The sequence below is a fragment of the Chaetura pelagica genome, unplaced genomic scaffold (assembly GCF_000747805.2).
Source record: "Chaetura pelagica isolate M959 unplaced genomic scaffold, ChaPel_1.0 scaffold486, whole genome shotgun sequence".
NCBI classification, from domain to species: domain Eukaryota; kingdom Metazoa; phylum Chordata; class Aves; order Apodiformes; family Apodidae; genus Chaetura; species Chaetura pelagica.
This window is the reverse complement of record NW_009953658.1, coordinates 487,707-499,306: the sequence shown is the minus strand read 5'-3', so window position 1 is coordinate 499,306 and position 11,600 is coordinate 487,707. Positions and strand designations below refer to the sequence as shown.

At 57.9% G+C, this 11,600-nt stretch overlaps 1 protein-coding gene across 1 annotated transcript in view; it reads right to left on the bottom strand.

The window, feature by feature from the left end:
• Positions 1-11,600, bottom strand: part of SHANK3 (SH3 and multiple ankyrin repeat domains 3) — a gene marked incomplete at its 3' end in the record, with an annotated part of 257,239 nt that overhangs the window by 32,709 nt on the left and 212,930 nt on the right. Inside the window, exon 13 of the mRNA XM_010000321.1 lies at positions 1,313-1,448. Coding sequence (XP_009998623.1) covers positions 1,313-1,448 — 136 coding nt within the window. The remainder of the gene's footprint in view (positions 1-1,312; positions 1,449-11,600) is intronic.

Sequence of the window (11,600 nt, the reverse complement as noted above, 5' to 3'; positions counted from 1 at the left end):
GCTCCTACCCACAGCCTGGCTCCCTGCACAGGGGCCACAGCAGGAGCCAACAGGACATCCTGTGCTGCCAGTTGCTCCCAGATGTGCCCCTGCCCTGTGCTGCCAGATGTGCCCCCATCTCCCACAGCTGGGTGTCCGAGGACAAGGTCCTATTCTCCACCACCAGCTGCTGCCAGATGTGCCTCCAGCCTCCCTCAATGGCTGCCCTTGCCCCGCACAGCTGGATGCCCCTTCCCCAAGGGCTGCCCTGTCCCTTTGGCCACAAGCACATCAGCCCACACTAGGCTGCCCGTGGGAAGGGTCTTGGCTCTGCTCCTGGGGGCCAGAGCCTTTGGGGGTCCCGTGGCCACCTGCCCCCCTGGGAGGGCAAGTCCCACCCGTGGTGCCCCCAACCTCAGCATTCCTGAGACAGGGCAGGCTCCACCCTGGCACTGCCCCCCACCACGGGGGCTGTTCCCTACCCTGGCACCCCCCCGTGGGCAGGGACACCTCCCAGCAGCCCAGGCTGCTCCAAGCCCCATCCAACCTGCCCTTCAACACCCCCAGGGATGGGGCAGCCACAGCTTCCCTGGGCAACCTGGGCCAGGGGCTCCCCACCCTCACAGCCCAGAATTTCTCCCTCCCATCTCAGCTCCAGCTCCCTCTGCCAGCTGGAAACCCTTCCCCCTGCTCCCATCCCTCCCTGCCCTTGTCCCAAGTCCCTCCCCAGCTTTCCTGGAGCCCCTTCAGGCACTGGGAGCTGCTCTCAGGTCTCCCTGGAGCCTTCTCTTCTCCAGGCTGAACACCCCAACTCTCCCAGCCTGGCTCCAGAGCTGCTCCAGCCCTCCCAGCATCTCCGGGGCCTCCTCTGGCCTCTCCAACAGCTCTTTGTCCTTCCTGTGCTGGGGACCCCAGAGGTGGCCCCAGCCCTGCAGGGGGGTCTCAGCAGAGCAGAGGGCTCCTGAGGAGGAACCAGCTCCAACTCCTCTGGGTGACACACTCAGGGTGAGGCTGGAGCTGCTGCTGCCCCACAGCCCCTGGGGGGTCAGGAGGCCTGGTCAGCAGTCGGGGCTGTGCTGCCCAGGGCAGCTCCTTGCCAGGCCCCTAGACCACTGTCCCCATCCCCTCTGTCCCCTCCCAGCCTGTCCCACTCGTGGCAGCGCCGCGTGCGTGTGCTGAGGTTCCCACGCCAGGACAGGCAGGTCCTGCCCTGGTGCTGCCCTCCCTGCTCGGCCTCAGGGCCACCCCGTGCCCAGCTCCTCTGGGCAGAGCCCCCACCTCCTGCAGGGCTGCTGGCACAGGGGACCCCCCCAGCCCAGGACCCCACACTTACCCTTCTTCCGAACCACTTCCTCCGACTCCGGCTTGCGGCTGACGGACACCACCTTCATCACCAGGTGGTTCCCCCCCTGCCGGATCCAGGACACCACCTGCTTGTGTCCCACCTTCACCACGTTGACACCATTCACCTGGGACACAAACAGGGAGAGCAGGGTCAGCGCTGAGGGCAGGGCTGGCAGATGTCAGGCCACAATACTGGGTGATTTTCCGTCTCTGCAGCTGTTTCTGCAGCCTGGGACATGGTCGTGTCCAATCTGTCCCTGGGGGGTGTCACCCACCAGTGACCACAACCTTCTGGAGAAGCTGAGGAACCTCTGACAGGCCAGAGCAAAGCCGTGCACCCTGGGCCTGCAGCCAGGGGCCAGGAGATGGACCTGACCACTCCAACTGGGCACTTCCTACTCATGCCAGGGCACTGGGCACCCCTGGGGCTCCCCAGCCATAGTGCAGGTCTGCAGGAGGACCTGGAGCAGTGGCAGGTAGAGGGACCAGCAGAGGGACAGGCAAGGAGCCACTGCCCTCCCAGCTCAGCCCTGTCCCCACCAGCAGCCCCCGTATGGTGCAGATGAAGACACTTCTTTGCTGCCCTGGCTGCCCACCCATTGACCCACCTCCCAGGGGTCTGCAGGACACCTGGTGAAGTTCAATCCTGGCCATGTTCAGCACCAGCATCACCTGATCCCTCCTTGGAGAACAAGCACTGGGCTGTGGTGGTAGGGCAGGAGGTCTCCAAGACACAAACCAAGGAATACACTGGGAAACACAAGTTCAGGCCTTGGGTGTCCACTGAGTAGCAACACCAGGGTCTCCATGAGGCACTTAGATACCCAGATGGACCCTCACTTGGAGTGCCAGAGGTTTGGGTGTGATGGTGGTGAGGATGACACAGCTCAGATGCTTCACTGCTGGATAAGCTGGTTTCAACCCTTGGGTTGTGGTTACCCACCCATGGGTGACTGGTTTCAGTCACCCCCTGTGTACAGAACTGGGTGTGTTGGCACCTTTTGGTGTCCACGCTCAGGGTGGGTTGTGCTCCAGGTCTGCTCCTGCTCTAGGGTGAGGCAAGGGGTGGTGGCAATCAAGGGACAAGTGACTGCATGGGCAATATTTTGCACCCAAAAGACAGGTCAGGGCAGCATTAGGTTGTCCATGCAGCACTGATCTTGTCACCCTCAGTTCCAGACCAGGAGCACTGTCACTCAGCTCCTGCACGACATCAGCCCCAGGTCTCAACAACCCCCAGATATGGAGAATTCAGCCTTTTCCCCGTGGGTTTGCCCTAAATGTTTAGTAATTCCAACACTTAAACCCTCTCCCCAACATGTTCCTATATTCCTACAAGAACTCAGTGCTCAGTCCCAGGCTCCTGTGCCCCCCTCCCTCAGGCTGGTCCCACCTCCCTCCCTCATGGTCCCCCCCATCCCAGCACCTGGGACCACAAGCACCACAGACCAAAAGGTGGAATTGCCCTGGGTGCTGGGAGCTTTGGCATTTCCAGAACGTTTGGGGTTTCTGTGCTTCAACAGCAGCTGGAGACCTGTTACCTTCAGAGCCAAGTCTGCTGTTTTCAAATAATGACTTTACTTCAAGTCTTCAATTATTCAGTTGATTCAATTTTGTTTATAATGGATTGAATAATTACTCAATTCTCAAGAAAACACACGTTTTTCTCAGGAAGTCTGATTTCAGTGACATTAGCAGCCTCCTCCAGCTAAATCACCTCCTCATCTCCTCTCTTGGCCCCCCTGGCTGGAAGGGGTTGGCTCTGGAGCTCAGTCCTCCTGCCTCTTCCCCTGATCCCAACCCACTGCAGCTGGTTATTTATATAGGGTGCAAGTCCCTGTTTTTCCAGAGGCAGGTGGCAGGGCAGGGCCCAGGGCCACGCGGGGTGTCCCAGCACCACAGCTCCCTGCACAGCTGGGTTGGATTTCAGGTTCATCCCCAGAACATGGATGAACTCCCCCAGCAGCACCAGGTCTGGAGCTGCGTCCTGGGGACACCCCGGAGCGCGGCGGTTCCTCCTGGATGGGTCCTTGCCCAGACCCAGCACCCAGCACCCACGGCAGGGGGTTGGGACTGGGTGACCTCTAAGGTCTCTTCCAACCCAAGCTCTCCCTGATAACTCCATGAGCTCCTCCCCTGCTGGATCCCACTCTGTGGGGTTTGCAGTGGTGACATCACAGGGCGCTGCCAACACCCATCACCATCACCAGACAAACCTGACACCCCACAGAACAGTGAAATCTGTTCTGTGAGGTTTATCTGCTGCTAATTGTATTAATTAACTCCTTATCCACTGCCCACAGCACCTGGTCATTTACTGTTGATGGCAACTGCCATCAGACTCACAGCTTTGGAGCCAACCAGATCATCCCTTTGCTCCTTCCAGATGCTCGGCCTGGACCTGGACCTGCCCCAGCCCCACAGACACCAACACAAATTAAACATTTACAAGGAAAATACTGAAAAATCACCACCTGGAAGATGCTGAGGGCTTCCCTCACCCATGGCATGGAAAGGGTTTCATCATCTGCATGTGATCCACCACCCTGCTCCTTCCAAACCAAGGAGAGAAACTGACAGAACCTGCCCCTGCTTCTGTTTCATTTTTAATCCTCCAAACCCATCCACCCCAGTGGGCAGCAGAGAAGTGGAGTGGGAGGTCTTGACTCTGAGGGCTGGAAAGAAGGACAGGGAGCTGTTGGAGAGACGCCAGAGGAGGCCACAGAGATGCAGGGAGGGCTGGAGCAGCTCTGGAGCCAGGCTGGGAGAGTTGGGGTGTTGAGCCTGGAGAAGAGAAGGCTCCAGGGAGACCTGAGAGCAGCTCCCAGTGCCTGAAGGGGCTCCAGGAAAGCTGGGGAGGGGCTTGGGACAAGGGCAGGGAGGGATGGGAGCAGGGGGAAGGGTTTCCAGCTGGCAGAGGGAGCTGGAGCTGAGATGGGAGGGAGAAATTCTGGGCTGTGAGGGTGGGGAGAGCCTGGCCCAGGTTGCCCAGGGAAGCTGTGGCTGCCCCATCCCTGGCAGTGTTGAAGGGCAGGTTGGATGGGGCTTGGAGCAGCCTGGGCTGCTGGGAGGTGTCCCTGCCCATGCAGGGGTGGGACTGAGTGGGCTTTGAGGTCCCTCCAACCCAAACCCTTTTATGACTCTGTGGTGAGAGGATGAGGCCACACACCCCTTGTCTTCACTGAGAGCACCAGCTCCTTGTGGTGTCTCTCCCTGGGTGATGAGGCAGCTCAAAACAAGTTGGGTTCCCACAGTGAGACAGGGCACCTGGGAGCCTCCTCAGGGGTGTGCAGTAAAGGTCTCTCAGCAACAGCCTCCAAGACCCATCCCACCTCCCCAGACATTGCTGTGGAGGTCACAGCAGAGCCAGGCAGGTGCTCAGCACCCAGGAGGCTGCAGCTCACCTGCCCTGCAGGGGAGGGTGTCCTGGAGAAAGGGGGAAAAGCAGCCAGAGGGCTGAAAATGCACTGGATGGATGTGACAAGCTGACCATGGGGGACACTGGCCTGGCAGGGGCTTCTGCTACACATGAATGTCTGGGTAAAAAACCACAATTTCTGAAAACCACAAAATCCTGATTCCCCCCCTCAACCTGCTGCTGCCTGAGAAGCAAGGACAGAACTTTGCAACTGTCAAGAGCTGCAGCTTCACCCATCCCAGCACAGCTCCTCTAGCAGCTGCTCCTGCTCAAAATACAAGGAGAAGCCCTTGTCTGATAAGCAGGTTAACTCAGTGAGAAGATGGTGTGAAGGTTTCAGCTCCTGTTCAGCTTCAAACTGTGCTGAGTCAACAGGGCATGATGAACCGTGTGAGCAGAGCTTGGGGGCCTGGCAGGGACAAGAGGAGCCTGGGGAGCTGATCCCCAGAGCAACCAGCTTGGGATGCTGCTGCCCCTGGGGAGGGGACACCTGGAATCCTGGGGTCAGGGCTGGGCCCCTCAGGACAAGAAGGACCTGGAGGGGCTGGAGCGTGTCCAGGGAAGGGCCCCGGAGCTGGGGAAGGGGCTGGAGCAGAAGGAGAAGGGGCTGGAGAACTTGTGAGGAGCAGCTGAGGGAGCTGGGGGTGTTGAGCCTGGAGCAAAGGAGGCTGAGGGGAGACCTGCTGGCTCTGCAGCTGCTGAGAGGAGGTTGGAGCCAGGGGGGTCGGGCTCTGCTCCCCAGGAACAAGGGACAGGACAAGAGGGAACGGCCTCAAGTTGTGCCAGGGGAGGTTGAGGTTGGATCTGGGGAACAATTCCTGCCTGGCAAGGGTTGTCAGGGTGGACTCAGGAGCAAAGCACTGAGACACGAATACAGCAACTTTCCAGTATCTGAAGGGGCCTACAAGAAAGCTGGGGTGGGGCTTTTTCCACCGGTGTGTAGTGAGAGGACAAGGGGCAATGGTTTGAAGCTTAAAGAGGGGAGATTCAGGTGGGACATGAGGAAAATGTTCTTCCCTGTGAGGGTGGTGAGACCCTGGCCCAGGCTGCCCAGGGAGGCTGTGGAAGCCCCATCCCTGGAAGTGTTCAAGACCAAGTTGGATGGGGCCTTGAGCAACCTGGTCTAGTGGGAGATGTCCCTGCCCATGCAGGGGGTTGGAACTAGATGATCTTTAAGGTCCCTTCCAACCCAACCCAGTCTGTGACTCCAGGAAAGGAGGAGCACAAGAGCAGAGCAGATCCCATCCTGTCTTTGGGCAGAGCCACAGGGAAGATCCCGGTGCACCCAGGGCTGCCTGGGGACAGGGTGACAAGGGGAACTGCCCAGGACACACAAACCAGCTTCTGATCCCTGTGAGCAGCAGGGATGGACCTTCAGGAGGTCCAGCAGCAGGAGTCCTGCCCATGGATGGGACACTCCAGAGCCACGGCCTCGGGCGGGGAGGAGCAGCCAAGCGGGGGGACCCTGACTGGTTTTGATCCAGCAATAAGGAAAAACTTCCAGTTTCTTGCCCACAGCTGCCTGGTGAGGATGCCCTGCTCCTGGAGAGAAGCCTTTTATAGAATCCTAGAATAATTTTGATTGGAAAAGACTTTGAAGATTATCAAGTCCAACTGTTTTGGCCTGGCAGAAGAGAACAGATAAAGAATGAAATGATGCCGAGTGTGTCTATGGAGCCTAAAAGAACATCCACAGGAATGTGGAGACACCAGGCTGAGTCTGGGCATTACAAACTGCTGCCACTGCCTTCTGAGCAGCCAGAGGATGCACCAGGGCTGAGGAACTCCAGGAGGACTCCCAGACTGAGGGAGAGGGCAGAAGGTGCAGCTGGGCCACCGTGCAGAGCCACGCAAAGCAAAGCAGCCAGGAAAGAGCCATCGGAACGTGCTGCATGATGCTCAGCATGGACCTGGTGGGTGCAGCTCCAGACAAGGCTTGGAGCTGATCCTGACAGCTCTCAAAAATCACAGATTTGGTGCCCAGCAGCAGCCAAAAAAGCAGCAGAAGCTCTCAGGGAAGAGGTGGAAAGCAATGGGCAATGCCACGTGGGGCCATGCTGGTCTCTGCAGGTCTGGGTCAGCAGCTCAGGGAGGGAGCAGTGGGACTGGAGAAGGAGCAGGGAAGGGCAACTAAAATGGTGAAGGGGATGGAGCAAGTGCCCTACACAGACAGATGGGGAAGGCTGGGACACTTCAGTTTGGAGAAGGCTCAGGGAGACACTTGGCCAAGGCCTACAGAGCTCCCAGGACAGACACTAACAGGCCTGAGCAGGGTCACTGCTGCCAGTGTCCCCAGTGTGATGACACTGGGTGCTGGAACCACCCCAAGTGGCCAGGCAGGTGTGCTCCCCTTCACTAACAGCATCTTGTGATGCCCCCACAAGGACATGGACCTGTCAGTCTGGCCCAAGGGGACATTTCACACCTTGTCTGATCCCTCCCAGCAATTGATAAGGATCTGAAGCTTTAGTAGAGTCTGTCAGATAATGTTCTCCTGATCATCTCAGCAGCTTTTCTGGGCTCCTGTTCCAGCCTGGATCAATCTTTCTGGAAGACAGGTTTCTAGGTGGTGGATTTCTCCAGATGAGCTCTTAGGTGACTTGAGTAACAGCACCAAGGCTTCCCCTTGGGGTGACCAGTGAGGCAGAAGAAAGCTCTGAAAGGACAGGCAAGGGCCACGGGCTCCTGAAGCCAAGGGAGAAATGCAGGGAGTGATTGCTCAGTGAAGGATGAACCAAGCCCAGCCCAGGGGAGCTGGGGGCAGCTCATGGCTCAGATCAACTGGCTACAGCAGCTGAGTGGAGCATCCAGCTGTGCCCATGGATGGGGCACAACCAGCTCTGTAACCTCACCCTGGAATCAGGGAGAAGAGCACAAAACTCTTCCTGAGTTGGCGAGACCAGAATGGGGGGAAGGACTGTGGGGCTGGATGTGCCCAACAGAGACTGGAAAGATAAACAACCCCAGGTGGGTGAATTCTGTGTCAAACACTGAACCAGCCCAGGTGGAACCTCTCCAAGCAGAGGACTGGGCTGTGACCTGGGCTCAGCACATGTGGCTGTTCCAAAGCCTGAGACAGTCCCTCCTCAAGGAGATGGCAGCTCTGTGGAGATCCAAGGTGTTCCCAGCACAGCTGGGACAACCAGGGTGCTCCCAGCTCGAGCCAGGCTGTGGGAAGCAGGGAGCAGGAAACTGTCCCTGGGCAAGGAAGGAGTCATTTAAGGGTGACAGGGACCAAAGCAGCAGCTGCTTGGTGAGGGAGGACAGAGGCACCATCCCTGTGGCTCCAGCAAGGCTGCTGTGCTCCAGCTGGGACACTTCACCACCCCAATGATGCCAACCAGTGAGAAGCACTGGGAGAAATGCCTTGTTATCAGGAAGCTGGGAGAGCTGAGTTCTGAGCAACGTCTGAGGGAACCAGCTGCTCTGTGGGGTCTGCCTGGGCCTTCAGGACATGGTGTTGGTCTGTAAGAAGCATGACCCAGCTCAAGAAGGACAGGGAGCTACTGGAGAGAGGTCAGCACAGGGCACTGAGATGCTGCAGGGCCTGGAGCATCTGCCTGTGAGGAAAGGCTGGGAGAGCTGGGGCTGCTCAGCTGGAGAGGAGGAGGCTGAGGGGGCATCTGATCAGTGCTGGTCAATATCTGCAGGGGGTGTCAGGAGGATGGGGCCAGACTCTGCTCAGGGGTGTCCAGGGACAGGACAAGGGGCAATGGGCACACACTGGGACACAAGAGGTTTAACCTGAATATGAGAAAATCCTTCTTTACTCTGCGGGTCCCAGAGCCCTGGGCCAGGCTGCCCAGGGAGGCTGTGGAGTCTCCATCCCTGCAGATATTCCAACCCCACCTGGATGTGTTCCTGTGGGATCTGCTCTAGGGGATCCTGCTCTGGCAGGGGTTGGATGGGATGATCCCCAGAGATCCCTTCCAACCCTGACCACTCTGATTCTGTGACCTGACAGTGCACCACCTGAATCACCCCTGGTCCCAGGAATCAGAAGTTACTTAGAGGAACACAAGCTTTGAAACCTGAATTAATCTGCTCCAGACCTCCACTATGGACATCTACCAGGAGGACAATGGGTCCATCAATCAGGATACACAAAGAGCACCAGGAAAAAGTCAGGGGGTCCTGGGGATAAATCTTCACCAACAGGAACCAACCCTCAGCAACCCCAGAGTGGAGCTCTGTGGATTTCTGATCACCAGCTTCACCCTTCCAGCCTCTCAAAGAACTCAGACTGGAGAAAGGCTGCAGGATGATCCAGAACTGAAGATGCACCTTCTGAGAACTTGAGCTCTGAAGTCTCCTTCCTGCCCTATCAGACCATCACCTCCTCTGGGCACAGGACAGGCTGGGGCAGAAATAATCCAAAATGGGATTTCACTGAAACCCATGACTGTGGGAGCCCAGGGGAGCTCCTGTGCAGCCCCAGGGTCTGCAGTGAGGTGTCTGCCCCCGAGCCAATGGAGTTAAATCCCCCCACACCAGAGCCACTGCCCCCTCAGCCCTGCTCCAAGAGGCTGAGCAAGGTGGGCTCCTTAAGCCTCCAACCTCTGCTCAGCTGGGGATCAGTGCAGGATCCTGCAGAGCCAGCCCCATCCCGTGGGACAAGGCTCTGTCCTGCACCAGGGGAGGCCTCACTGAGCTGCCAGGGCTGCAATCAGAAGGCACAAGCCCACCCACCTCTGCAACCTCATTCTGAGCACACACAAAACGTCCCTGCCACATCCATCACCATCAACCACAGTAACACAGTCAGCTTGGAGAAACCTGTGTCATAGGGTCACAGGCTGGGCTGGGTGGGAAGGGACCTCAAATCCCACCCAGTGCCCCCCCTGCATGGGCAGGGACACCTCCCAGCAGCCCAGGCTGCTCCAGCCCCATCCAACCTGCCCTTCAACACCCCCAGGGATGGGGCAGCCACAGCTTCCCTGGGCAACCTGGGCCAGGCTCTCCCCACCCTCACAGCCCAGAATTTCTCCCTCCCATCTCAGCTCCAGCTCCCTCTGCCAGCTGGAAACCCTTCCCCCTGCTCCCATCCCTCCCTGCCCTTGTCCCAAGCCCCTCCCCAGCTTTCCTGAGCCCCTTCAGGTGAGTGTCCTTCACTGAGTTCTGTTTCTCCAGGGTAATTCCATGCCCTGTGAATTCTCTGTCCCCCTGCCCTGGCTGCTCCCCAGCCTGGCTGACCTGGTGCCAGTGCCTTTCCCAGGAGCTGTTCCCCTGCTGCCCCTGACACCACAGCCCTCACAGCCGGGGTGTCCCTGTCCTGGAGCCCCATCAGAGGTGCTGAGGGGGGCCCAGGGGCTGTGGGAGCCCCACTGGTGACAGCCCCACGCTGGGCTCTGCTCCTGCTCGGGGCTCTCACCCTCAGCTCCAGTCACTGCTCTGCTATTTACTCACCAGCCACACGCCAATTCAGGAAGCCAAAACCAGCCCCCCAAACACTGAGCTCCCCAGCAGCAGCCCCGGGGGGCTGCCCGGGAGGCAGAGCAGGTTTGGTGCCACCCCCAGGGCCCCTGCTCTGCCCCTGCTCTCCCCACCCTCGGCCGCTTGTGCAGCAAATTAATGGCTTCATTATTTCTATACCCAGCACTGCTGCTGAGCTGAACCAGCTGCAGTTTCCTGAATCACCTGCTTTATACCCCGGAATCTCAGAGCCCTCCACCAGTGCCTGGAACTTCAGAGCTGGGATCTGGAGGCTCTTTCCTTGCTCAGACACTTGGGGATGTTATTCAAGCCTGTTAATTTGAGTGCCTTTATTTTTAGCAAATACTATCTCACTTTCTCCTTGGTTACAGCTGGGAAACTTTCTGTTCCAAGCACATCATATGGATAGATACATCCTCCTGATTTGTTCCCAGCTCGGAACAGAACATTTCTGACTTCCCCCCCCTGCACCAGAATATACAATTGGATCATTTACACACAGAAATGGATCCCCACCAGACTTTTTTATTTTCTTCTAATGCTCTAAAATTTCTTACTATCTTTACATTCTGGCCTTTGATATTTCCTTTGGCTCCCCTTATCAACCTCCTACACACTTCAGCTCAAATTAACTGCATCTCCCTCTCCTTTCCCAGCCAACCTTTCCAGAGGAAGGGGATCCATGTCTCCCTGTGCCATCTCTCCCTGCTCCTTCCTTACCTCCCTCAAGCAGGTGATCTCCTACCCAGCAGGTTCTTTCCCCCATGATTTCTGGGCTGTGTTTAAGTAAAGTTTCCTCAAATCACCCTCAGATTTTGTTAACTATGTAGAATTTATGTTCCCAGCTACCAGCAACAGCAGGACCCAGAGCAGTGTCACCCTTCCCCCTGGGGATGCTCATGGCTTTGCCCACGGGCTCTGCCCGGGCCCAGCCCGACCACCAGAGCTGCTGCTGCCCCTGCAGCCCTTGCTGGAGCCACCAATTCTTCTTCCATCTGTCACATGAAACAAACATCACCTCATCTCACAGCAACAGTCACAGAGTCATGGAATTGTCAGGGCTGGAAGGGAGCTCTGGAGATCACCCAGTCCAGCCCCCCCTAAAGCAGGATCCCCTGGAGCTCATCACCCAGGGCTGCATCCAGGGGGGTCCTGAGTCTCCAGAGAAGGAGACTCCTCAGCCTCCCTGGGCAGCCTGGCCCAGGGCTCTGTCACCCTCACTGCAAAGAAGTTTTCCCTCCCATTTCCATGTCACTCCCCACGTTCCAGCCTGTGCCCGTTGCCCCTCGCCCTGTCCCTGGGCACTGCTGAGCAGAGTCTGGCTCCATCCTCCTGCACCCACCCTGAGACACCTGGAGGCATTAAGAAGGTCTCCCCTCAGCCTTCTCCTCTCCAGGCTGAGCAGCCCCAGCTCTCTCAGCCTTTC